General features: G+C 36.3%; 1 protein-coding gene across 5 annotated transcripts in view; it reads right to left on the minus strand.

The window, feature by feature from the left end:
- LOC134673163 (synaptosomal-associated protein 25-like) overlaps positions 1-24277 on the minus strand; it is a 53856-nt gene that overhangs the window by 15011 nt on the left and 14568 nt on the right. For all 5 annotated transcript variants that reach the window (XM_063531113.1, XM_063531114.1, XM_063531110.1 and 2 more), the window contains 2 exons: positions 9699-9792; positions 1230-1271 (listed from right to left, as the gene is read on the minus strand). In XM_063531113.1, coding sequence (XP_063387183.1) covers positions 1230-1271; positions 9699-9791 — 135 coding nt within the window. In that variant the 5' untranslated portion in view covers position 9792. The remainder of the gene's footprint in view (positions 1-1229; positions 1272-9698; positions 9793-24277) is intronic.

A 24277-nucleotide genomic window follows, 5' to 3' on the forward strand; every position in this document is an offset into this window, starting at 1 on the left:
ATGTCGCAACGACAAATGCAGTGACCTATACGGAATGGAATATTTATAGCCCAGATCAATATCTATAAAGAATTTTCTCAAAAATGGACGGCAAAGTCGACTTTGCCGTCTAAAAAATAGGTCGCGAAGCGCATAGTTTATGGTCAGTCAAAAATTAAAAAGTTAAAAACATTGCAGTCTCGATTTTGGGACTGCAATGTTGCATACAAATTCCATTATTTGTCGTGTTCCAAACTTTTTAAAAGTTGAAATGGCCATATCAAATGAAGGCACAGGCCCATTAAACAGCCAAATAGATGATAGTACCGCGACTATTTAGCTGTCTCAAATAGGTTGGCGTATTTTCGGCAGAAAAATACACTCCTATTTTTTTATTAAAAAAATAAAAAGGAGGCAAGGGCTTTTTTCTGTGAAAATAAATACGTAAGAACGTTGCTTTTGTAAAATATTTCTATGATATTTATATTTCTTGCACCATTTTTGAGAAAAGCACTATATATGACTCGGCTGGAAGGCTACTTGCTGGCTTCGGATTCAATTAAACGGACTCCCAAGGTCGTCCGTTTAAAACGAATCCTCAGCCTGCAAGTAGCTACTTCCGAGCCTCGACAATAATGTACTATTATCTGACTTTTCCACGAGCTACAGATTTAAGCCCTATTTAGACAGTTCAAGAACTCCATGCAATTTTCGTTACATTGCGGATTGTGGTATTTATAAGTTTAGTTTTAGATAAGTATGTAACTGAACGAAAAGCAATTACTCAAATCCGTTAATGTTTAGCTTATACTAAGCAACTTTTACTATTGGACCGACCCCGAAAACGCAAAAAAAAATTGACTCTCCCATAGGAAATTTCAACATCAGACCAGCAAAATGTATGAAACATTCAATTTATTTTCCGCGTTTTCGGGGTTGGTTCCATATTAAAAATTGCTTAGTATTACCTTAACATTAACGGGTTTGAGTAATTGCTTTTCGTTCAGTTACATACTGTATATGTTAGTTTAGTTTAAATTTTAATGTTTAGTTTTTTTTCCGTTTTGTTCGTTATTAATAAATTAACACCCTGTATTTGATCGATCGACTGAATTCATTACAATGTATCGAATATTGCATGCAAGATCTTGAACAGTCTAAATAGGGCTTTAGTTCAGCATATTATTTATGGCAGTTTCAAGTATTTTCGTATCGTTACAGTTAAGTGAAGTATTGTAGCGACATCTTACCTCCTCGCATAGTTGCATCATACGCCGGGTGGACTCCAATGACTGAAATCAATCAATAATAATTATTAAACATTATAAAACTCGGCTATTGGTATTTGTACATCACTAGAGCCCTTATTATAAACAAACAGTTGGTACCTTAAATGTACCAACATAATAGATTACCTATAATAGTCATATGCCTTATGGGAATATAGTTCAGAGCCGGAAACCGCTACCAACTTTTAGTATGTTGTTGGGCATGGCATTGGTCTCCAAAACTGCCGGGAGACGGCGGCGCCGGCCATCTACTTCAGCGGAATGACGTCATCAAAATGACTCCCGCTTCGTTGCGAATATTGCATACTGCACCCAAACTATCCATAGCACATACACGTGTGGGGTATTAAATGAAAGCCAATTAAATAAACTTTATTTTATTTATACAAAGTGTACCAAAATATGCAACAGTTTAAGAGAAATTTACAAATAAATAAAAATTACGTAAAAAAGTATTCGATTATCTGGGTTTTACAACCAAACCAAAAGTCATACGATAAAGCAATGTACTACAACATTAAAGATGACGTCTCAAGCCATACACTGATATCAATAAAATCATAAATGGACCAAATATGTGGAAATTATGCATCAAAATGTAGATATTTGCCCATACAAATGCATAAAAGTTAAAAAAATCCAAATTGGTCATTTTCAGGATAATCCGCATAAGCTTCTAGTATGTTATTAGCAATATGACCTGGATTCTTAAACTGCCGGGAGACCATCTCTGTTGTTCCTCAGTTACAAATAATGACGTCATATAAATAATCACTGCCGAATTTCGCAAAATGTAAATTATAGCTATACCACGAGTCTCACATACACATGTGTTACATGTAATGAAAGGTTATTAAATGTATTATGATTCACCTAAACATTGTTTGTAAAAAAAATGTACGGTTTCAGAGCTAGAAACAACGAAATACCACTTTTTATGGAAAAAGTGGATATGTATCAATTTTATAGCTAAACTAAAATCCTCAATAAAATGTTGCGTATAATATTTAAAAAACCAGTTATTCAACCAGTTATCACAATTTAAATTTTACATTTCCGACAAAAACTGGAAGTTCTGGAAAAAAAACTAAAGCGCCCCAACAATTCTACCTTAATGCGCTCATATTATGCAAAGAATAGTTCTAATCATCGAGTATTAAATGAATGAACGTTACATAAAATACATGAAAACGACATTTTCGAATGGAACCATGATTAAAAAAATAATAATTTACTTGATAAGTAAGCAAAATACTGTTTCTTTAAGTACCTAATCTCCTCCTTTCAAAGTCGGTTAAAATGTGGCTTTTGTGACCTGGGCTACAAAGACAAATAAATTGACACCTCATTTATCAAAATCAGTTCAGTTGTTTCATGTAAAAAATACATAATTATACATTTAAGCCTCGATTAGCCTTATACATACATACATACATACATCACTGGCTCAGTGACCCAAAGAGGATCTTGACCTCTGACACAAAAGAGCGTCACTCTGCCCTATTCTGCGCCACTTCGCGCCAGTTGGGTATTCTTATAAAAGTGGAATCTTGAGTGGTGCAAGGGTTTCAAGGCTGAGCTGAGAAGGCTGGCAGAATTTTCCCTCTGATCCTCCGAAATACAGGTCACCCCTCTGGTCTGCTAACATCTACGGCCTGAGGGTTTCAACGTTAGATGCCAAGCCACGCCAGGCCATAATAGTAAAGGTCTAATTATTGAATTTTAATTTTTTGTCCGACTACGGCAGAATTTGCTATCTATGCGTGCATGTGTAGGTACCGTTTGCATGAAAGTACTGAACTGATTTTGATAAATTAGGTGTCAATTTATTTGTCTTTGTAGCCCAGGTCACAAAAGCTACATTTTAACCGACTTTGAAAGGAGGAGATTAGGTACTTAAAGAAACAGTATTTTGCTTACTTATCTAGTAAATAATTATTTTTTTAACTATGGTTCTATTCGAAAATGTCGTTTTCATGTATTTTATGTAATGTTCATCCATTTAATACTCGATAATTAGAACTATTCTTTGCATAATATGAGCGCATTAAGGTAGAATTGTTGGGGCGCTTTAGTTTTTTTTCCAGAACTTCCACAGTTTTTGTCGGAAATGTAAAATTTAAATTGTGATATATAGTTGAATTACTGGTTTTTTAAATATTATACGCAACATTTTATTGAGGATTTTAGTTTAGCTATAAAATTGATACATATCTACTTTTTCCATAAAAAGTGGTATTTCGTTGTTTCTAGCTCTGAAACCGTACATTTTTTTTACAAACAATGTTTAGGTGAATCATAATACATTTAATAACCTTTCATTACATGTAACACATGTGTATGTGAGACTCGTGGTATAGCTATAATTTACATTTTGCGAAATTCGGCAGTGATTATTTATATGACGTCATTATTTGTAACTGAGGAACAACAGAGATGGTCTCCCGGCAGTTTTAGAATCCAGGTCATATTGCTAATAACATACTAGAAGCTTATGCGGATTATCCTGAAAATGACCAATTTGGATTTTTTTAACTTTTATGCATTTGTATGGGCAAATATCTACATTTTGATGCATAATTTCCACATATTTGGTCCATTTTTGATTTTATTGATATCAGTGTATGGCTTGAGACGTCATCTTTAATGTTGTAGTACATTGCTTTATCGTATGACTTTTGGTTTGGTTGTAAAACCCAAATAATCGAATATTTTTTTACGTAATTTTTATTTATTTGTAAATTTCTCTTAAACTGTTGCATATTTTGGTACACTTTGTATAAATAAAATAAAGTTTATTTAATTGGCTTTCATTTAATACCCCACACGTGTATGTGCTATGGATAGTTTGGGTGCAGTATGCAATATTCGCAACGAAGCGGGAGTCATTTTGATGACGTCATTCCGCTGAAGTAGATGGCCGGCGCCGCCGTCTCCCGGCAGTTTTGGAGATCCAATGCCATGCCCAACAACATACTAAAAGTTGGTAGCGGTTTCCGGCTCTGAACTATCTCTGCGACCGTTTCCCATAAGGCATGGCACTATAATTAGATAAGCATCAGTCATGATTGTTATATAGATTTAAGAACATGTAAGATGTATTATCTGTTGGTAATTCTAAAGTCTATGTAAGTTTAGAGCTACAATTTAGAGAAGAAAGCTAATATGGATTAAGTTGTAAAAAAGTCTGCCACAATTATCATTTCATACTGGAAATATAAAACTATAATTAATTTAATAACAACATTCATAATTTACGTCGTGAGTCTAGACTAGACTAATACAAATAATACAATTTATCATTGCGTCACTTTATTTTAGTAAATGTTTCAGTAATTAATGTAATTACACGAATGAGTGCAAAATTTATTTAAGATAGTGACATATTTTAATATCACGGTTTTAAATGACTCTTTTGAGGACGATTTGTCATATAATTGATTTGCCCTTTTGACAGAGAGTTTAAATTTTATTGAAAGATTTTTGTGAATTGGATATTTTTGCCTAAATTACGTCCAAGTAAGGTTGCCTACTATAGTTCCTTACTGGACGTAGTGCACTGAAGCTTCTGAGTATTCGGGCTGATTTAGACGGCGCGAACTCGCATGCGATTTTAGTTACATTGCGGACTGTTGGTTACGTCCAATTCAACCGACCGACCAAAACCCGCAATGTAATGAAACTCGCATGCGAGTTCTCGCATCGTCTAAATGAGCCCTTCGACGGCATACGACGACATACAGCGTCACACGGTGGGATGCATTACCACATAATTTTATTAATCAATAGGATTGTTCATTTTTTTTCAAATGTTCTATTTCGAAAACCATTTCGAGATATAAGGTTTTTAAACAGTTTCCGACATTTGCTGCGATATAATAATTGAGGATTGAAGATATTTCAACAAATATCCTTATGACCTTAGTTTGACCTTCTCCTGGGCTGAATGTAAAGTTGATGTAAAGTCATTGCATAATAAAAGTTATCGAACCATAGTAAATAAATCCGTCACTCACGTATTGTCAAAGTTATCATTGTCATCGATTGTCATAACAAAATTGTTCAGTTAAACCGCTGCGCTTGTTTGTTACAATTTGATTTATAATTAATACCTAAACAGTAGATTTCATTGCTTAATAATATATCAAAAACCTTGTTCCTATGTGTGGGAATGATTCACAAAAATAATAGTTCGAATCCACGAAGACCTACGACGTGAAAGATGGTGCCGTGAATTAAACTTGGAATACCTACCTACTTCACTTTCACGTGTTACACACAGTATTGCTGTGAGAATCACGTCGATGTAAGTATAAAATTAATATTAATTTACTACAATTAAGTATTTAAAAGCTCACTTTATTGGTAGGGTCGTGGTATCTATTTATTTTCTGTGGTAATGTAGCCAGAGTATCTAAAGGCAAACCGTTAAACAGAGATGGTGCCTACTAGAAAGAAGGAATATACAAGAATACATAGCCATACTCAAAATTCAGCCTGAAACTGCTTTAAAAAGATATAATTTCTAATTTCCAGGTACATGTTGCAGTTCAAGCTGCTGATATCATGGTGGACAAGACTTAATAAAGAGTTGTGAATAATAAAACATGTTTTTGTTTACCTACTTTTTTATTAACTTGGGAAATATGTTATATATGTTTAAAAAAAAATAGTAACTTTACATTAAATGTATGTTTATCATGTTCTGCACGAGCATCTGACAATGATGGCTTCTTGTTGACCATCCAGAAGAGAAGTGTATGGTTTGTTATTTACTCTGTTCCCAGGCATTATTTACGGTCGTAATGTACCTATTACGACGATTAATAATTAATATGACGTTCGTTTCAATACAAAATGCTCAACTTTGTTCTGGGCCCAAGTGCAGTTACATATCTCACAGCTGTATCTAAATAGGAATCACGATGACCTGAAATAATAGGATATAGTTAATTAGCAAAATTGGCATGTTCCTAATATAGTAGTATAAGTATGTAGTACAATATCCAAACAATGGTGACAAGCCGGTAGAAAGCACCCACTGGGTGCTAAGCTACCTTTAGCAATGGACGCTTGTAACGATTTTATGAATCCAATCTTCTTACAAATCGAATCAGTTAAAATATATATGATGTAGGTAACTTACATTTGTATTTTTGCTCCCTTGATTTCAGCCAAGTTATGGTTGGAGTTGGATGCTATATGGATACATACTCCAATAAAACTAAGTTATATTATATAACTTAGGCAGATTTCTGGAATCAGCTTTCTCAAATTTATAGCGTAGGTATTTTGAAATTAATGATTCAAAATAAACGAGTTTTCCATTCCAGACGATTGTTATTTATAGAAACACGTGACACTGACATTGTCGACAGGTGACATTACAATCAATTGACAATGACAACTATTTTTTTAATGCTTGTTGTTGCTTGTGCATTATCCTAATCAGCCGACGACATGTAATTTACGAGAAGTCGTATCTCATATTTTCAATAAATTATAAATATTCAACCGAGCCACGAATTACTAAATCATTCAAATTGGTATCTTAAATTAACCTATATTTTCAGAAAATAAAATAAAAATGGGGGTCTAAAAAAAATGAACAATCCTAATTAGTTGACCACAGAACCAATGCTGGCGCCATCTATAAAAACCTTTGATAGTTGCCAACCCCATTGGTTTCAATTAAAATATCGTCAAATACCCCAGTGACACCCGCAGGTCGCAAAGTTCATTACCTCCGATAAGGGTCGACCGAACTTTTTCCGGCCGATTGAAATCAAAGGAAAAGATAGAAAGGTTGTATAACCGTGATAAATCTGCGGGACTGTTGTGGCAAGTGTTTGATAATACCCCGGTTAGGCGACGTCGATCGATTTTAATTCTGGCACGTTTTGTACTTTGTCGATACCGGTTCGAGAGGACGAAAATCTGCGTTTAAATTTTTATTGTTATAAGTTTTGAACTTAAACCATTTTTTTTTTTCGTATGGCTTGTTTCTGTTACTCTACTTCAGAGATTTACAGTTTTTAAGTACTGTACCGCTTCTGTGGTTAAGGTGGTAAAATCCTCCACTTGCCCACGGTATTTGGTTAGAGGACAGTCAAATACCATGTGGTGTACGGTCTGCTCGGCTGCTCCACACCGACATGCTGGTGATTCGCACCAGTTCCATTTGTGCCACAAATAAGCACAGTTGCCAACTCCCGTCCTTATTCGATTTAGCATGCACCAAGCGCGTCGGGGCTCCTCAAAGCCAGCAGGACGTATCTTGTTATTAGGCTTGAAGACGTCGCCGGGGAGAAATCTTGATTCCCATTCAGATTCCCAGGAGTCCCGTAGGTTACACATTGGTGCTGGATCATGGAATCTCAGCACTGGAGGATGACGAGACTTAAGTCGTGTCTTTTTAAAATCATGAAGGTCTTCATGGACAGGTAGGTTTGGGGATGCCCGGATCTTTTGTATTTCGAGGCCAAGGCATTTTTCTCTCCGCATATGAGGTGGCAGTATGTGGGATAGGACTGGTAGCCAATAAATCGGTGTGGGCTTGAGGCATCCAGAGATGGGACGCATCGTGTGGTGGAGTTGGACGTCAACCAGGGAAGTGTGAGCGCTGTTAAGCCAAACGGCTGAGCTATATTCGGCTGTCGAGAATACCAGCGACAGTGCTGAGGTCCGGAGTGTGGCTGCATTACCACCCCAGGTAGTTCCTGTTAGCTTTTGGATGATGCTGTTGCGGGTTTTCAGCTTTGCAGACACATTCCCAAGATGCTGTTTGAAGTTCAGGCTTCTGTCAAGAGTGACTCCCAGGTATTTAGGGTGGAAATTATGTTTCAGAGTGGTGTTCCTAAACTTGACTTTCAGCTCTTTTTTGGCCATTTTGTTGTTTAAGTGAAAGCAAGCTACTTCCGTTTTCGAAGGGTTAGGACACAGGCGCCAGTTCGTGAAGAAGTTGTCCATGGTAGAGAGATCCCTTGTTAGCGTTAGTTCGGCAGCCTGCATGTTTGAGTCTAGTGTGACCAAGGCCAGATCGTCCGCGTATCCAAACTTCCGACTGGTTGTTTCGGGCATATCGTGGACGTATAAATTGAAGAGCAGTGGTGCGAGGACCGACCCTTGGGGAAGGCCATTATTTAGGACCCTTACTTGGCTAGCACACTCACCAAGGTGTACGCGGTACGGCCTGTTACTAAGTGCACTTTCGAGCAGCCTGTAGATTTTTATGCAGGGCACTATTTTCAGCAGCTTTAGTAACAGTCCCTGGCGCCAGACGGTGTCATATGCTGCAGTGAGGTCGATGAACACTGCAGATGCCTTCATGTTACGATCGAAACCCTTCTCAATGTGCGTTGTAAGTGCCAGAACCTGGTCCGTGCAGTTTCTTTGGGGGCGGAAACCAGCTTGCTCCTGTGGTATGTAGTTATTAATGACACTAGAGATACGGTTGTATATAATGCGTTCCAGGAGTTTGTAAATGACACTAAGGAGTGCTATTGGTCGATAGCTTTCTACTTTATCGTCCGATTTCCCGGGCTTTAAGATAGCTATGATTTTAGCACGTTTTAAAGGAGGAGGAATTGTGCCCGCACTTAAACCATAAAATCTGCAAATGAAAATAAAAATGAGTCTGTGTTCTATGTTTAATGTATAATTAAGCGTACGTGCTAGTTAAAAATATTTTGTAGTCTCATAACTGAGTCGCTTAAAAAATCACTCAATATTATGCAGAACAGGTTGAAAATTCATTGAACTAGGTGTAAATTTAAGGGAAAATTAATAATCGTTAGAAATTAATTTCAAAGTTGCGAGTTGCTGTAATTTTCAACGAACACCAAATTATCTTATTAATGTTATTATCAATTCAACGACCGGCAGTCAATTTATCTGATCGTATTAATTCAGTGAGTTGGAAACTCAGGATATTTATTGACAGAGGTTCATTAACACTTACTTGTTTATCGAATTAGCTATTATCACCGCTTTTAATTTAACTGCATGATGTATTTGCAGGTGAATATATTTCCATTTTATCTCCATACAGTCTTCAACCGGTGTAGCTTTATTTGACGTTCATAAGCGCATTGTAATATGCCTACTTGAATAAACTATTTTTTATCTTTATCTTTAACTTTCGCAATTTCATCCGAGTAGAAGTCGTTAAAACTTTGAACCCCATTTTCACCCCCTTAGGTGTTGAATTTAGGAAAAACCTTTTTAGTAAAGTAAAAAATTTTTGGACGCAATTTAGGGAAAAGGATCCAACCCACATTGGAGACCACAACCACACACAAGAGAAATGCCATTCACTTAAATTGAGGATGAACATCCTGCCGAAGGTGAGCGTTGCAGATCTAGATCTAGGAATTTTGGTAAATTGGTATAATCGAAATTAAGGGATAATGAATAGCTATAGGTACTGACATCATCGGTGACTTGTCCCTGGCGCATTTGGAGCTGCTCGAGCTCGCTGCGCGGCGCGCCATTCGGCTCGGTGGGCGGCGCGGGGGCAGGCATCCTGTAACAAGCGAATACCAGTGTTATCACATTGAAATATATAAAATATAAACCGTAATCGATTAAATAGAACACATCATCATCATCTCAGCCATAAGACGTCCACTGCTGAACATAGGCCTCCCTCTTATGGGGGGTGAATGCCATACTCGCCACGCTTGGCAGGCGGGTTGGCGATCGCAGTCGAGTACACCCAGCAGTACACCGAATTTGAGGGACGCTGCTGCCCGTCCACCCGTGGTCTTGGACGTTTAAGGACATACCCGGGTCTAAATAGAACACAACTTTGAAATATTTAATCCTCTGTATACGAGTTTGTCCGCGTACGTAATTAAACTAATATCGTCGTATAAGTAATTAAACTGTCCTCCATACGAATAAAAATATATGTGCTCGCATATCTACCGACAATGTCAAGAGATTAAACTGATGATTTGCAATTATATAGCGGGCTGAGGCTGTTCAACTACGATATTTAGAGATAACAGAACTATTTTTGTAACAGAAGTTTTTAGAAATATGAAACAATTAGATGTTCTGTTCACTTTAGTTAGAAGGTAAGGTAAGATGTGCTTCTAAAATCTGCGTATTTGTCTATGTCTAGAACTCTTCTATGGTTGTCAGAAACCCCAATTATCAGGCCGATTATAACCATGTATTTTTGTCAGTATTACCTACCCGTAATTACTTTAAACCGCCCTACACTTTATAAGTCTACGTCACTACATAAGTTAATAGGGTAATATGTTCATCAATTTTGTTTATTGACAGCGAATAGCGTTATCTGCGAAATTTATTATGATTACGACAGGTTTGCTTAGAAATTTCATCAATCTAATCCATTTCCAATTTAATTGGGGATCAGAATCTACTGTTACAGTCGGCCGGGTTATACAGACCTACCCTGTGTTTGACCTTTCAAAAGGTATAGTTTCTCATACTCGTTTATTCCTTGAAAATCGTTACTATTTTCATATTCTCCGTATAAATAAGATTCACGATTGATAACGTACAAAGGCTTGAAAAGGTTATTGTCAACAACCTTTCATAAATGTTACACACCATTACCCGGGCACAAGTCGCCGATAAAGCGACTAAAGATTCCCTGAAGCCAGCATTAATACACAAATAAAAAGAACCGAGACACCGGCAACCCAGTTTCCACGCGAATATAAAAGAAAAAGAATACCGATGAGGGTTAGTATTATTTTTATATTACAACGATGCTTTCTTTCTTCAGCCATAATCTTTAGCTAAAAGCACTCTTGACCTGACCTTTTTCATTTCTCGGTCGAAGAACGTTCGCTGACGTCCTCCCCTTCCAACTTTTCCATCCAATATTCTCGCAGACAAGACATCGCGTGCAGTACGGGATAATAATAACCTTATCTCATAATAATACGTGTAAAGACTTGAACAAAAAAGAAATTTGCAAAAAGGCCCATTATTTTCCAACAGCTTTGTTCATATAATATAAGTTTTGCGAAAACTAGAAATTTTCCAGTACTTGCTCGCTATACCGAAAAAACCGGGCAAGTGCGAGTCGGACTCGCGCACGAAGGGTTCCGTACCATAATGCAAAAAAAAAACAAAAAAAAAAGCAAAAAAAACGGTCACCCATCCAAGTACTGACCACTCCTGACGTTGCTTAACTTTGGTCAAAAATCACGTTTGTTGTATGAGAGCCCCATTTAAATCTTTATTTTATTCTGTTTTTAGTATTTGTTGTTATAGCGGCAACAGAAATACATCATCTGTGAAAATTTCAACTCTCTAGCTATCACGGTTCGTGAGATACAGCCTGGTGACAGACGGACGGACGGACGGACGGACGGACGGACGGACGGACGGACGGACGGACAGCGAAGTCTTAGTAATAGGGTCCCGTTTTACCCTTTGGGTACGGAACCCTAAAAAGACTAACTTTGAACATTGTATCTCAAAAATACACTTTTCTTTCATATAATAATTATAGTAGGTAGCCTAGTATAATTCACGAGAGACAGACATCGCGTGCAGTAAGGTACCTAATGACTGAGTAGGAAAATCTCATCCCTTATACCTTTATACTCGTGAAATTTACAATTTTACGACGACTGAGATTAAACACAAAACCTTTTGCTAAAGACCTGATATTTGTAAAAATTTTGTCTAACGTTTTTATTAAGAATCATATTGTTGAACTTTAAAGCTTAGCACAAAAAAGCGAAACAATATGAAACACTTAAGTGTATTGTATCAAAAACTAGGCATAGAAACGTTATGGAACACCCATCCACTTTTCCCTCTTAGAGCTTTGTGTATTCTTGTTTTTCAGATCACGAGGCGCGGTAAGGTAACAACTTCAATACAGAGCTGCAGAGGTAGGAAAATGTCATTCTAACACGCCGTTATCTTTATATTCGAGAATTTTTGTTCATTGTTTTTTCAGTAAGCATATGAACTATTACGATTTTTTAATGCGGAAAAAAAAACTTATTGTAAAAATTATTTTCTCTCGGTAATTATCTGTCTGAAAATCTAGGCATAGAAATGAAGTAAGTAATTAAAAGCACATACCTATCTTAAAATAATTTCTAATAGCCCGATTCGAACTTTAAGATACGTCAATTAATAGATCTAGAAACGATATGGATTAGATATATTCACGATGTCAAATGTGACGTTTCTTTAAATAAAAACGTCACTTTTGACATTGACACATCTAATCCATATCGTTTCTAGATCTATTAATTGACGTATCTTAAAGTCCGAATCGGGCAGTAAATATCGTCATGTAATTAATGTATGAAGGACATCGCGTGCGGTTAGGGGTAGGGGCAACATAATAACCTTACATCTGTAATTTCCAAGTGACAATTTGACGACAAGTAACAGTGGGGTAGCGTTTTATTTAGCCTAATACCGTATGTATATTTAAAGAGAAGGTCAGTTACCTCGTCCTTAATTTGATGAGTCAACTGAATGGAAACCCTTTTAGTAGGTACATTATTATTTATTAGAGATTTTTCCCTAGCAGTAGTTTTCCTTTGAACACTTTCAGTGCCTAGCGGTCCATTTCCAATACAAAATGAGGAGTGAAGTATTGTTAGTGAGCTATACAAATGTTTCGAGTATAATCACTCAATACCATGGTATAATAATATACCGCCTGGTTATAATATACCGTCTTCCCGTCTTTTCTGGGTCACCTGACTGACACAAGCCTACGTCATCGTGCGACAGCGCTATGATAATATGCGATAGCGCTATATATAGCGGCCATGTTATTGTGACGTAGGCTTGTGTCACTCTGGGAAGAGAAGACCATGTTTTATTAGACTATGCTCAATACACTAGCAGGCGGCAAGCGGATCCGCGAGCTAGTTGAATGTAAAAATCTGTGCGTAGTTTACTTTTATAGACTACAATCGATACATTTAAGGAAGTTACTCACTAATAATAATAATATATCCCTAGCATATATGTTTTTAGTGATGATGGGTGATAAAATCATCAATCAATTTATAAGAAATATTATAAAAACAGAAAAATCCATTTCCGATACCGCGTTGACAAGGAAACTCCCATAATATGAATATCATCTCATTACTTATTCAGTTTTCCATTACCTGTTCCCATAACTGTTCGGAAAAACATTGGGGCGATAATGAAGAATAAAGAAAGGCTCCACGTATTGATTTAAGAACATTAAATCAATACGTGGAGCTTCTAAGTACCGGTACCAATTTGTACAAGCTCTTGGTTCGGTAGTAAATATCCTTGGATAACGAAGTTGGCAGAGGTCCCAATCACAGCGCTACCCGGTAACCTAGTTACGCTCTCCACACTTCTAATAAACTATTCAAAGATACGAGGGTTAATTCCAAATATTTTCTTTAATTTTATAGTGTTCCCGGTTGCTTCCTAAACAAACGCTTAGAAGACGATTTAAAACAAAAATATTTTTAGAAAAGTGTATATGAGGACGTGCATGCCATCAGGATGGACGAGTGTTAGTTCTATAAACTATTAAATGATACAAGGGTTAATAGGGTAGTTTCCTACTAGTCAAATCAGTTACTTTTCTAGAACTGTCAAAACGATTTGCTAATATGGAATTTATATAAAACATTACATCGTGACGTCGCGGTCAACTCACCTACTTTTTATATTTCTATTCGATTTATTAAATAGAACTTGTGTTTAAAAATAACTCCTATCTGTGTTTTTCTAATAATTATCTGGTGCTTTATTTAATGCATGGTGTAAAATAATTTCTTTTTAATACAGTAAGTATATATAATGCCCTATTAAAATCTCTTCCCGAGGTTCTACTTCACATCAAAGGTTTGAAAGGATTCCTTGAGAAGTTGGGCTAGCCTAATTCACACAAAACAGGTACCAGTCGTCGTCAACCTGCCGTTTATTGATTACCGTGTCCATTTTTGTTCATATGAATATTTAGCGAGCATGGCTCAGGAGCGAGGCAGAGGTCCCAATCACAGCGCTATCTATGTCAGCGTGACCTAGTTGCGCTTAGAAGTTCTAATAAATTATTTAAAGTTACCCGGGTTAAGTGATGTCGGTCCGCTCTACATAATTCAGTGTTTGTCTCGATCCTAAAGGCCGGATAAGTATACTAATGGTTTTTGAGGTTTAAGTACTTATTTAGGAAAAGCCATTTCGCAACTCGGCACGGGGATAATTGAAGAGATTTCGAATGACCGTAAGGTATATACGTAAAAGCGATGCGATTGGAATGAATAATAAATTGTCCTATAGAAATCTGGCACCAATGCAGCCCTCAAAATTTCTGACACAATCTTATTTCAAAAGGCATAAGAGCGTAGAGTTAAACCAAGAGAAGTCTGCAGCGATTTATATTGCCCACACAGTGCAAGTGTTATTTATACGTCATAATTGACGTAACAGAAGATTGACGTTTTATTTTAAACATTTGCACTGCGTGGGCTATCAAAATCGCTGTAGACTTTTCTTGGTCTAACTCTAACTACGTTACTGTTTATCACGGGGCGTGAGGTTACCGTGTGCGTAGTTATCTAGTATATTTATATCAAGCATTTGTAGCATCTTGAAGAAAGTTAGACTCTCTATCTTTTATTATTGCTCAGTAGTAGTCCCATAAGGACATCCATCCTTACAAAGGCTCAATTGTGACCATAAACGAACCTATTAATTAATACATATTTTTCATCTACGCCATTTTAGTACATCGTACATTTAACAGAGCGTTAGGACCTAATGACCATTCTGGTATTCATGCCAACATAATCCGCTTCCGCAAATGACAACAAAACAGAGTCCTCTATATTACCCGCCTATTCCACTTGAATTTCGAGCTAAAACTAGGAACAGACAATCATGAACCTTTTTTCAACGCCATAAGGTCGACCAATGGTCAGCTAAGTGTTAGTATATTAAAGCATATTAGGTAATCGCGAGCGCTAACGGGCCTCGTTGTGAACATTGTTTAGCCAACTATAAAGGAAACGAGCATGGCCGTTAAAACAAAGGAGAATGTTAAAGCGAACTTGAAAGTTGAGGCAGCGTTCAGAAATAAAAATATAGCAAGTCATTATGATGTGAATATTCTGATGTTGCGCTCGCACCGCACGCAGCCAATACATTGTTGATATAGTTTTAGGGTGGACTATTAACCAAACGGCCTAGTAAAACATTTTAACTAAAACAATACGCAATGAATAACAAAAACCATGATCATCATCATCATCGTCATCTCAGCCATAAGATGTCTACTGCTGAACCGCATTACCCAATATACCCAAACAATATATCATAATCAACATTAATAGAAATGTTATATGTCCAAAATATACAAGTTCGAATCCACTCCTTGGCGCTAAATCGGAAACCGAAACCTTTTGTTGTCGCTACAAATAAGCTGTCGTGTCGTGTATTTACGGCTTTATTTGCCACGAAGGCTTTTTCACTCGTTCCCACGGCTCTGCTCGCATACTGAGGCAGATTCTGTATCAACAATTTGATAAGGCGTTCATCTTGTTCTGATACAACCTTGACCACGCGCACCAACTTCGAACGAGATACCAAATCCGTTTAGCGTGAGTCGCTAACGCTGACTGGTGCTAGCGAAATGCAATCAGAGAGGCTAATCGAGATGACAATCGTTGAAAGACAACGCCAATCGAAACTTTAGGAAATTGTCATGTGACTCTTCGTATCATCTGTCGTCCAGAAACATTTTTTGTTTTCGTTTGGCGTTTGTCCATGTCATCATGACATCTTGGCTAGACCCCCTATGTCTAGTCTCTTTTGGCATGTTTAAGACGACTCAGGGTCATATTAAAACAAGAAACCATATAAAATTCGTAAAACAGAATCGGCCCCACTGTTATGATTAAAAACGCAACGGCTACACGATAAAAAATATTAACGTTTATTAATAACGATGTTGATAAAACCCGATAAAGTTCTTTATGGTAACGTGGGAATTGTTAAAGAAAATGCTTCGCGTGAAAGTAGGCGGTTTTAGATTGTATTCGGGATATGATATGCCTTAATTTGATAAATAAATTTAACACTAATAGTTATTAACTCGATTTGACATTATAACGAAATATTTATAAGTCAACCGCTCATCAGGCCCGACTCCTCTTGTCTGTGTATAATAATAATACATATTAATAATTGACAACTATAACATGGATCCTTACCTTATAATTTTTCTTTAGAATGACTTTTTCTGCTCTAAACCGAGGTTTGTATCCACGATATTTCGGTTGCTAAGTTTTGGTTTCAGAAAATTAGGGAAACTGATTTTACCCCAATTAAATATTCTACTCCTTACGAATAATTTCAATCAATCCATAAAAGCAAATACGTAATTGGAACTATGTAAAGACGTGTTGTATTCACTTATTATCAAGATACGACGAAGAAAACTCCAAATATAGGTATTTAAAAAAATCATACAGTAAAAAGTCTACCTCGACTTTTGATCAGTAAAAGAAATTGGTAATCCTTAACTCGGCCTCTTACTATTACAGATCTTGATTTACAAAAAGATCAAACGAAGAGAAAATACTCCAACATTCAGTGAACGGTAAAAATAAATAAAAGGAAAAAAAGATTCCTAACATTTGCAAAGGCCGATTTATTAGCCGTATCAGCCTTATTTTCGTATTTTATACGAAAAAGGAAATCCAACTAAACTGTTATTCCGTTCCAATTCGTTAAGCCCTCTTTAACATGGCAAATATGAAAACGTTATTAAAAATGAAATAAAATTACCTTACGAGCTACGAGCCAAGGCTTTAGAAAGGGAGAATGCATAAAGAAAACAACTGAAAACCAAAACAAGGGTTAGACCTGAAATAAGTCTAATTGACCAGTGATAGTTCTTATGTCGTTGCAATAAGGTTTCCAAATGGTCAGTTTACAGAGATAATGTAACATGCAATGGCATGGCTACACGGCACGGCCTTTTGAATATTTATGCAGGTTGTAGTCACTTTTAGTCTATGGCAGAGGTTGCAAATGTTAGTTAGGCATGCAACTCGTCTTTTTTAACGCCAATTTTTGATGTTTGCTTACATCAATTTTGCTGATAAAATGCGAGTCACTCATGTACAGGGAGCAATATTTTATGTTAGGTACTTCCAAAATAGATTTTTTTAAATAATATCACCGCGTTACGCGAACTAAGGAGATTATATCATGATTTCGCGGAGCTAAAAAGAAAAAGCGTTTTTAATACATGATTTGTCCAGTAGTAGTATGTAGTACCAGAGATATATATAACTCCGTATAAGATAAATAAAGTCTAAGAAAAAAACGTGCCTCGGATGTCAAGCAAAAGTCACTGTCGAATAGATGGCGCCATATACCTTTGGCCTATTGTCGTTTAGATGGCGTTGGCGACACTGTTTGATATTTAACAATTTTAACACGTATCAGTGAAAGAACATGGGTCATTGTGGAACAATAAAAATTAATAATCATATATCCGTAAACATATTTTAATTCATTTATACATTTTCAATTTTATTTTAAGTTTTAATCGTGTGTCGATAGATGGCAGTAAATGTACCGTGACTACAAAATTTACTTTGACAGGACCCCTCTTTACTATCTATTCTTTTTGGTAGTACCTAATCAATAGAACCTGCAGAACGCAATAAGAATCTGCTTATTTTTTTACATAAAGAAATTAAGGATTATCAATATTACAGAGGATTGAATATGTATTAAGAATGACTCTCTCTACTAACTTCCCCGAGCGCTATGTCTGAACTTTCGAATTTTATATTTATTTTCACCACACCAGCTCGGAAAGAATTACTTTGCACTTCAAAAACGAATAGCAAAGTTGCATTTTATCTACATGTGAGGCAAAGTAATGAAATGCAAATTTTGAGTTGTTTTCTTATGTTTGCTGGTAGAATTGACTTTTAAATAATGATTTTGGATGATAAATATTTAATAACATTCATTTGGAATTGATTTGGTTTGATTTTGTTTGATATTTTACATTTAATATTTGCTTCGGGTTGGTGTGGTGAAAAAATTTGTGTTTCATTCGGGGGCAAATTTTGTTTAACCCTCGTGCTTTGAAACCCTCGCTACGCTCAAGATTCCATTTTTCGAACCACTCGCTACGCTCGTGATTCAATTTTTATCTTTCGCTTGCTAGGGTATCAATATTAGCACGAGCGGTTAAACAACAACTTGTAAAACAAATAACTATTGTCCATACATATTGTCATTGTTAACGTTTGTTGCTTTTAAATTCTTAAGAAATGCCAAGACTCCAAAATAAGTCTAGCCGGGCGGCCATTGAGTGGAGTGCCATCTTCTGGCGTCTGGGGCTCAAGTATTTGATAAAGGCTTCAAGAGAGGCTCTACAGGTCTCCAGCTTTATTTACTGTCGTTAGCCTTTGCCTTTATTTATAGGAGAATATATTAGCTACTTAAAGAGTTGATATTTCTTCACGCAAATAAAAAATAAGGTATTCTATAGATGGCCATTAGGTAGCAATCAGGAGACTACGGGCTGGTTTCCTATCTTTACTTTTGGTTGTTAAAAAGTTCGGGGATTTCTGAGATGACCTGCTGAATAGCAAAATAAAGATACTTCACTGCACCAAACTCCACTATACCAGAACTTACTACGTCTTGAGTTGCAATTTACTTTGTTTCCTTTTTAGTTTCCTAAGTTTCATATTTGTTTTCCTTTTTGCAAAAGTTAGTCCACCAGTGTGTGCAGCCGCTATTCTTTATCTCCAATGCAGTACCATTTTGTGGACGTCTGGAGACTGAACTGTTTAAAAAGGTTTCAACTGGGGATTTCTAAGTTTGTTTGATTTTGCTGCGTTTGATGTGATTGTCAAGTTTTCTTTTATAATAGAGACCTACAACTATTTCCACTTACTAAAAATAATAGAAAATTAATTTTTGTTAAAGTTATATTCACCAGAGAGATAAGTTGGTATTTTACTGTGTTAGGGATATAAACGAAGTTACAAAGTTTTAGACATTGAAACGAATTACCGAATTTACAACTTTTCAGTCGTTTCATGATTTTGCTAAGGTTAAAGAGATTTAATTTTGTTATCTTTTAACAAAATTTTCGATTCGATTTACTCAGAACCTCCGAGCTTTTGCGGTTTTCTTTCATAACATTCACGATTGGAGGGTTAAAACGATTTGAAAGAAAAACAGCGCAACTTTGTTACACCATAATTTACTGCCGTTAACGGCAGCGTGCCATAAGCTCAACGCCTAACACATGATGAATGGAAACCCTGAATGAAACGCAAGTTCATAAATCTTGTAACTTTTTGTTATGCTCCTAAATTATAAATAAATTCTGTAACTGTAATAAATCATATTACATTATAATCGGGCTTTAGATCGAAAGCCAACAAGTTAACGAAGAGAGTCGTTAGGTTTTTGGTGGCGAAACATCGCTAAGCTATCTGATGTTGGGATTTGCCCCTGACGGGCCGGGCTGGGGATCGATCGGCGCGCGCAAGGCCCCACCACGGCCCCGCCCGCGTTGAAACTTTAACTTGTTTAGTTTCAGATGCTTCACAATTAAGTCTATGGGATGCTGCCTGTAACATATGGCGTGGGAACTGCAACTCTCGTCTATGAAAAACAGTATTTTAGGTTTAGATTTATTTCATAATAAATTACAATTTTAATGATCATATCCTACGTATTTTTATATTTACTCCTAATTTTCCTTTACGTTGTGAACTTTACGACCTTAGATATGACCTTTTCTAAGGAGACTATAGAAATAAAAGGTTTCTTTGAAAAACATGGAGGCCGTAAAGTAAAGAGGGTCTAACTTAAGCAGATGTAAAATTATACATGAGTTTATACTGTAACAGAAAATGTAACAAACAAAACATGAACGCTTTAACTAATTCTTTTACTTGTGAAAAAAAAATTGTTTTTTGTAAGAAAAGATCCCACCAAAAACATAAATGTAAAAAAGGAGAGCCAAGTTCAATACAAAAATTATGCTTGGCTGTGGGGCTCGCCGCAAAAAGAATGGAGATCTAAATGAGTGCCACTGCCAAGTTCTATGCAAAATCCAAATATGTATTTATAGGAACAAAATAACATTATAACAAGTATTAAACTCTATTTCTTTGCTTTATTGGATACCTATAACAATTGCTGTTATTTAAAAAAATGTGAGATCTTAAAGTAGGTTAGATTTGACTTGGCCAGTTTTCATTATATCAATCATTTTATATATATTGTAATTCTGATAAAACCTGGCCAAGCCAAATCTAACCTACTTTAAGATCTCACATTTTTTTAAATAACAGCAATTGTTATAGGTATCCAATAAAGCAAAGAAATAGAGTTTAATACTTGTTATAATGTTATTTTGTTCCTATAAATACATATTTGGATTTTGCATAGAACTTGGCAGTGGCACTCATTTAGATCTCCATTCTTTTTGCGGCGAGCCCCACAGCCAAGCATAATTTTTGTATTGAACTTGGCTCTCCTTTTTTACATTTATGTTTTTGGTGGGATATCAATACTTTTTGTAAAGAAAACTAGGCAGGTATTGAGATTTAATGTTTTTTCTTGTGTTTCCGCTGTATGGTTTTTACTTCTGTTCTTTGTATAATTATTGTGGTGCCGCGCGCCGCCGACGACACACCGTTGGTCGGTTGTTTAGAGCGTATTACAAGTTTTTTGTATGGGGACACCACTTATTTTTTGACTAAACTTTATTTTAATATAGCAAATATAATAATACATATATTGGGGTAGTTTCAAATATCTGCTTGTAACGGTTCCAACGCTACAATAAAAAAATATTTTTTTGTATGGGGATCCCCCCTATTTTTTAACTTTTTTTTATTTTTAGATTATTTCCTACGCTTACACACAATAACCGAGCTGGATTCCAAATTTCATCCTTCTAGGTCATCTGGAAGTAGGTTAAGTTTAGGTACTTATATGTCAGTCCCAATAAAAAATGGTTTTTTTGTATGGGGACCCCCCCTATTTTTAAACTTTATTTTATTTTTAGATTTTTTCCTACGGTTACACACAATAACCGAGCTGGATTCCAAATTTCATCCTTCTAGGTCATCTGGAAGTAGGTTAGGTTTAGGTACTTATATGTCAGACCCAATAAAAAGTGGTTTTTTTGTATGGGGACCCCCCCCTATTTTTTAACTTTATTTTATTTTTAGATTTTTTCCTACGGTTACACACAATAACCAAGCTGGATTCCAAATTTCATCCTTCTAGGTCATCTGGAAGTAGGTTAGGTTTAGGTACTATAAGTCATAAGTCAGTCTTAAAATTTACGACTTTTTGACCTTCATACCTTTATAACCGTTTGAGCTAGCTTCATGAAATTTGGGCTTCTAGATATCCTTATGGATATAATTAAACACACGTAGTTTTATGTGTTTACGTCAAAGATGTTTTGAGTTATAGAAGGGTCAAAAGTGGCACCAAGTGGTTCGTGTAATATTACACTCGGCGCTGGCTAGCCAGTTCCTTTGCTTGAACTTGGCTTGACACGCTGCCGCGTGTCTAGATACTTTTAATCTTAATTCTGATATAATATGATAGTCATAGCATCAAAATGTAAATCACTCCAATCCATAATTTAATATTTCCAATTTTCATATTTACTTGAACTGTAAAACCCGACATGATATGTTATATTATATCATGTCATGTGTGTGTATTTGTACCGACTGAAAACTGTGAACTACATACTATCAAAATTAACAAGCGTAATTGTCGGTATAATTAAAGTGTGCACTTATCTAAATTGTCAAATTTAATAACTCCGCGTCCATTTGCTTGGTCTTAAATCTACATAGATAATACAAATACGCGCGGTAAACACCACCATCGTATTGATATGTAATTAAATGGAAATCAAATGCACGACTATGTGTAGACCTTATGCTAATTGCAATAAGGTATAAAATATTAATAATCAACTTAAGTGTCATCATTTGTATGCGCAATACATGCACATACATACATATATGTAAACACTTGAAACGGATCATTAGGAGCAAACGAGCTTCCAACTTACGTGACTATCTTAGTCTAATGGTAGGTTTGTTTTAGACAAGTTCTATTAAGAAATCATTAAGGTTACCTTTGGCACTGTGATTTAGAATACCTTCGTAACATATTAGTTGTTCTTAACATATATTTTACTAGAGATAAAGTATTTTTCACTAATACATGCGGATTTTAGGCATATTATACATCTCTTCCTCAATTTAAAAAAATAGTTTAAGGATTATTTTTGTATTATTTGAATTTATGTATTATATGTTTTTTCTCAACCTGTAATTGGCTTTTTGTATAACATTTATATGACATATAGACATGTTAACAGCTGTTAGATCTCCAAATAGTAATAAATAAATAAATAAAAATTAATGTAGCGCAGTCTCGTAAAAAGCGCTGGTGGCCTAGCGGTAAGAGCGTGCGACTTTCAATTCGGAGGTCGCGTGTTCAAACTCCGGCTCGTACCAATGAGTTTTTCGTAACTTATTTACGAAATATCATTTGATATTTACCAGTTGCTTTTCGGTGAAGGAAAACATCGTGAGGAAACCGAACCAATCCCAATAAGGCCTTGTTTCCCCTTTGGGTTGGAAGGTCAGATGGCAGTCGCTTTCGTAAAAACTAGTGCCTACGTCAATTCTTGGGATTAGTTGTCAAGCCCATGCAGCAGCAAGTTGGCCATGAGCCGTGGCAAAAATGCCGGGATAACGCGAGGAAGAAAAGTCTAGTACAAAAGAGTAGTTTTTAAAATGTAGACTCAAAAGACTGGAGTTCCTACCAACACAACAATTTCTGTAAATTAGGTACATACAAATAATTGGTCCGGGTCTGGGCCTAAGAGCTCCCTCCCATTATCCCTTTACTTAAAATCTACTCGAAGTGAAGCGGTCCTGAGAGCTATAAGATTAATTAAGCGCTTACACGTTGAAAAGGTTGAGCTGAGCTACACCTACAGCGCTGCGGATTCTGTAGCTTACCGATCGTAGGTGTCAAAAGTACCAGAGTAGCATCGTAAAGCTCACAATTACGTGTTACAAGAGTCTTTTTTAGGGTTCCGTAGCCAAATGGCAAAAAACGGAACCCTTATAGATTCGTCATGTCTGTCCGTCTGTCTGTCTGTCCGTCTGTCCGTGTATGTCACAGCCACTTTTTTCCGAAACTATATTTCATATTTAAGATTTTCACACAAAAATAGAAAAAAAAACAACAAATTTTGGGGGTTTCCCATACTTAGAACTGAAACTCAAAAAATATTTTTCATCAAACCCATACGTGTGGGGTGTCTATGGATAGGTTTTCAAAAATGATATTGAGGTTACTACTATCATTTTTTTCTAAACTGAATAGTTTGCGCGAGAGACACTTCCAAAGTGGTAAAATGTGTGTCCTCCCCCCCCCCCCCTGTAACATCTAAAATAAGAGAATGATAAATCTAAAAAATATATATGATGTACATTACCATGCAAATTTCCACCGAAAATTGGTTTGAGCGAGATCTGGTAAGTAGTTTTTTTTAATACGTCATAAATCGTAAACCGCAATTTTATTATGTTACTCACTGGTACGGAACCCTTCATGGGCGAGTCCGACTCGCACTTGGCCGCTTTTTTTAATCGCATAGAAATTATATATATATTGAGGGTATTCAGAGTGTAGCCTTGAGGTTGCCAAGCTAAGCAATCAAGTCAGGTGTCACGGTGTTCAGGTCAGCGTTGGAAGATATGTTCAGTGGTCTGCTCTTCCTCTCCGCATTTGCAATTGCAAAGTGGGGAAGCCGTCCATCCCTATTTGTGAGCGGCTGAATTGCAGAGGCCATGCCCGGTTCTCAGCCCGTTCAGGCGGCACCAGATTTTCGGAGGAAGGTCAAACCTGGTGCCGCCTGAACAGAGTACTTACTAAATAAATACTTCTGAAGATATTATATA

The sequence above is a fragment of the Cydia fagiglandana genome, chromosome 18, assembly GCF_963556715.1.
Source record: "Cydia fagiglandana chromosome 18, ilCydFagi1.1, whole genome shotgun sequence".
NCBI classification, from domain to species: domain Eukaryota; kingdom Metazoa; phylum Arthropoda; class Insecta; order Lepidoptera; family Tortricidae; genus Cydia; species Cydia fagiglandana.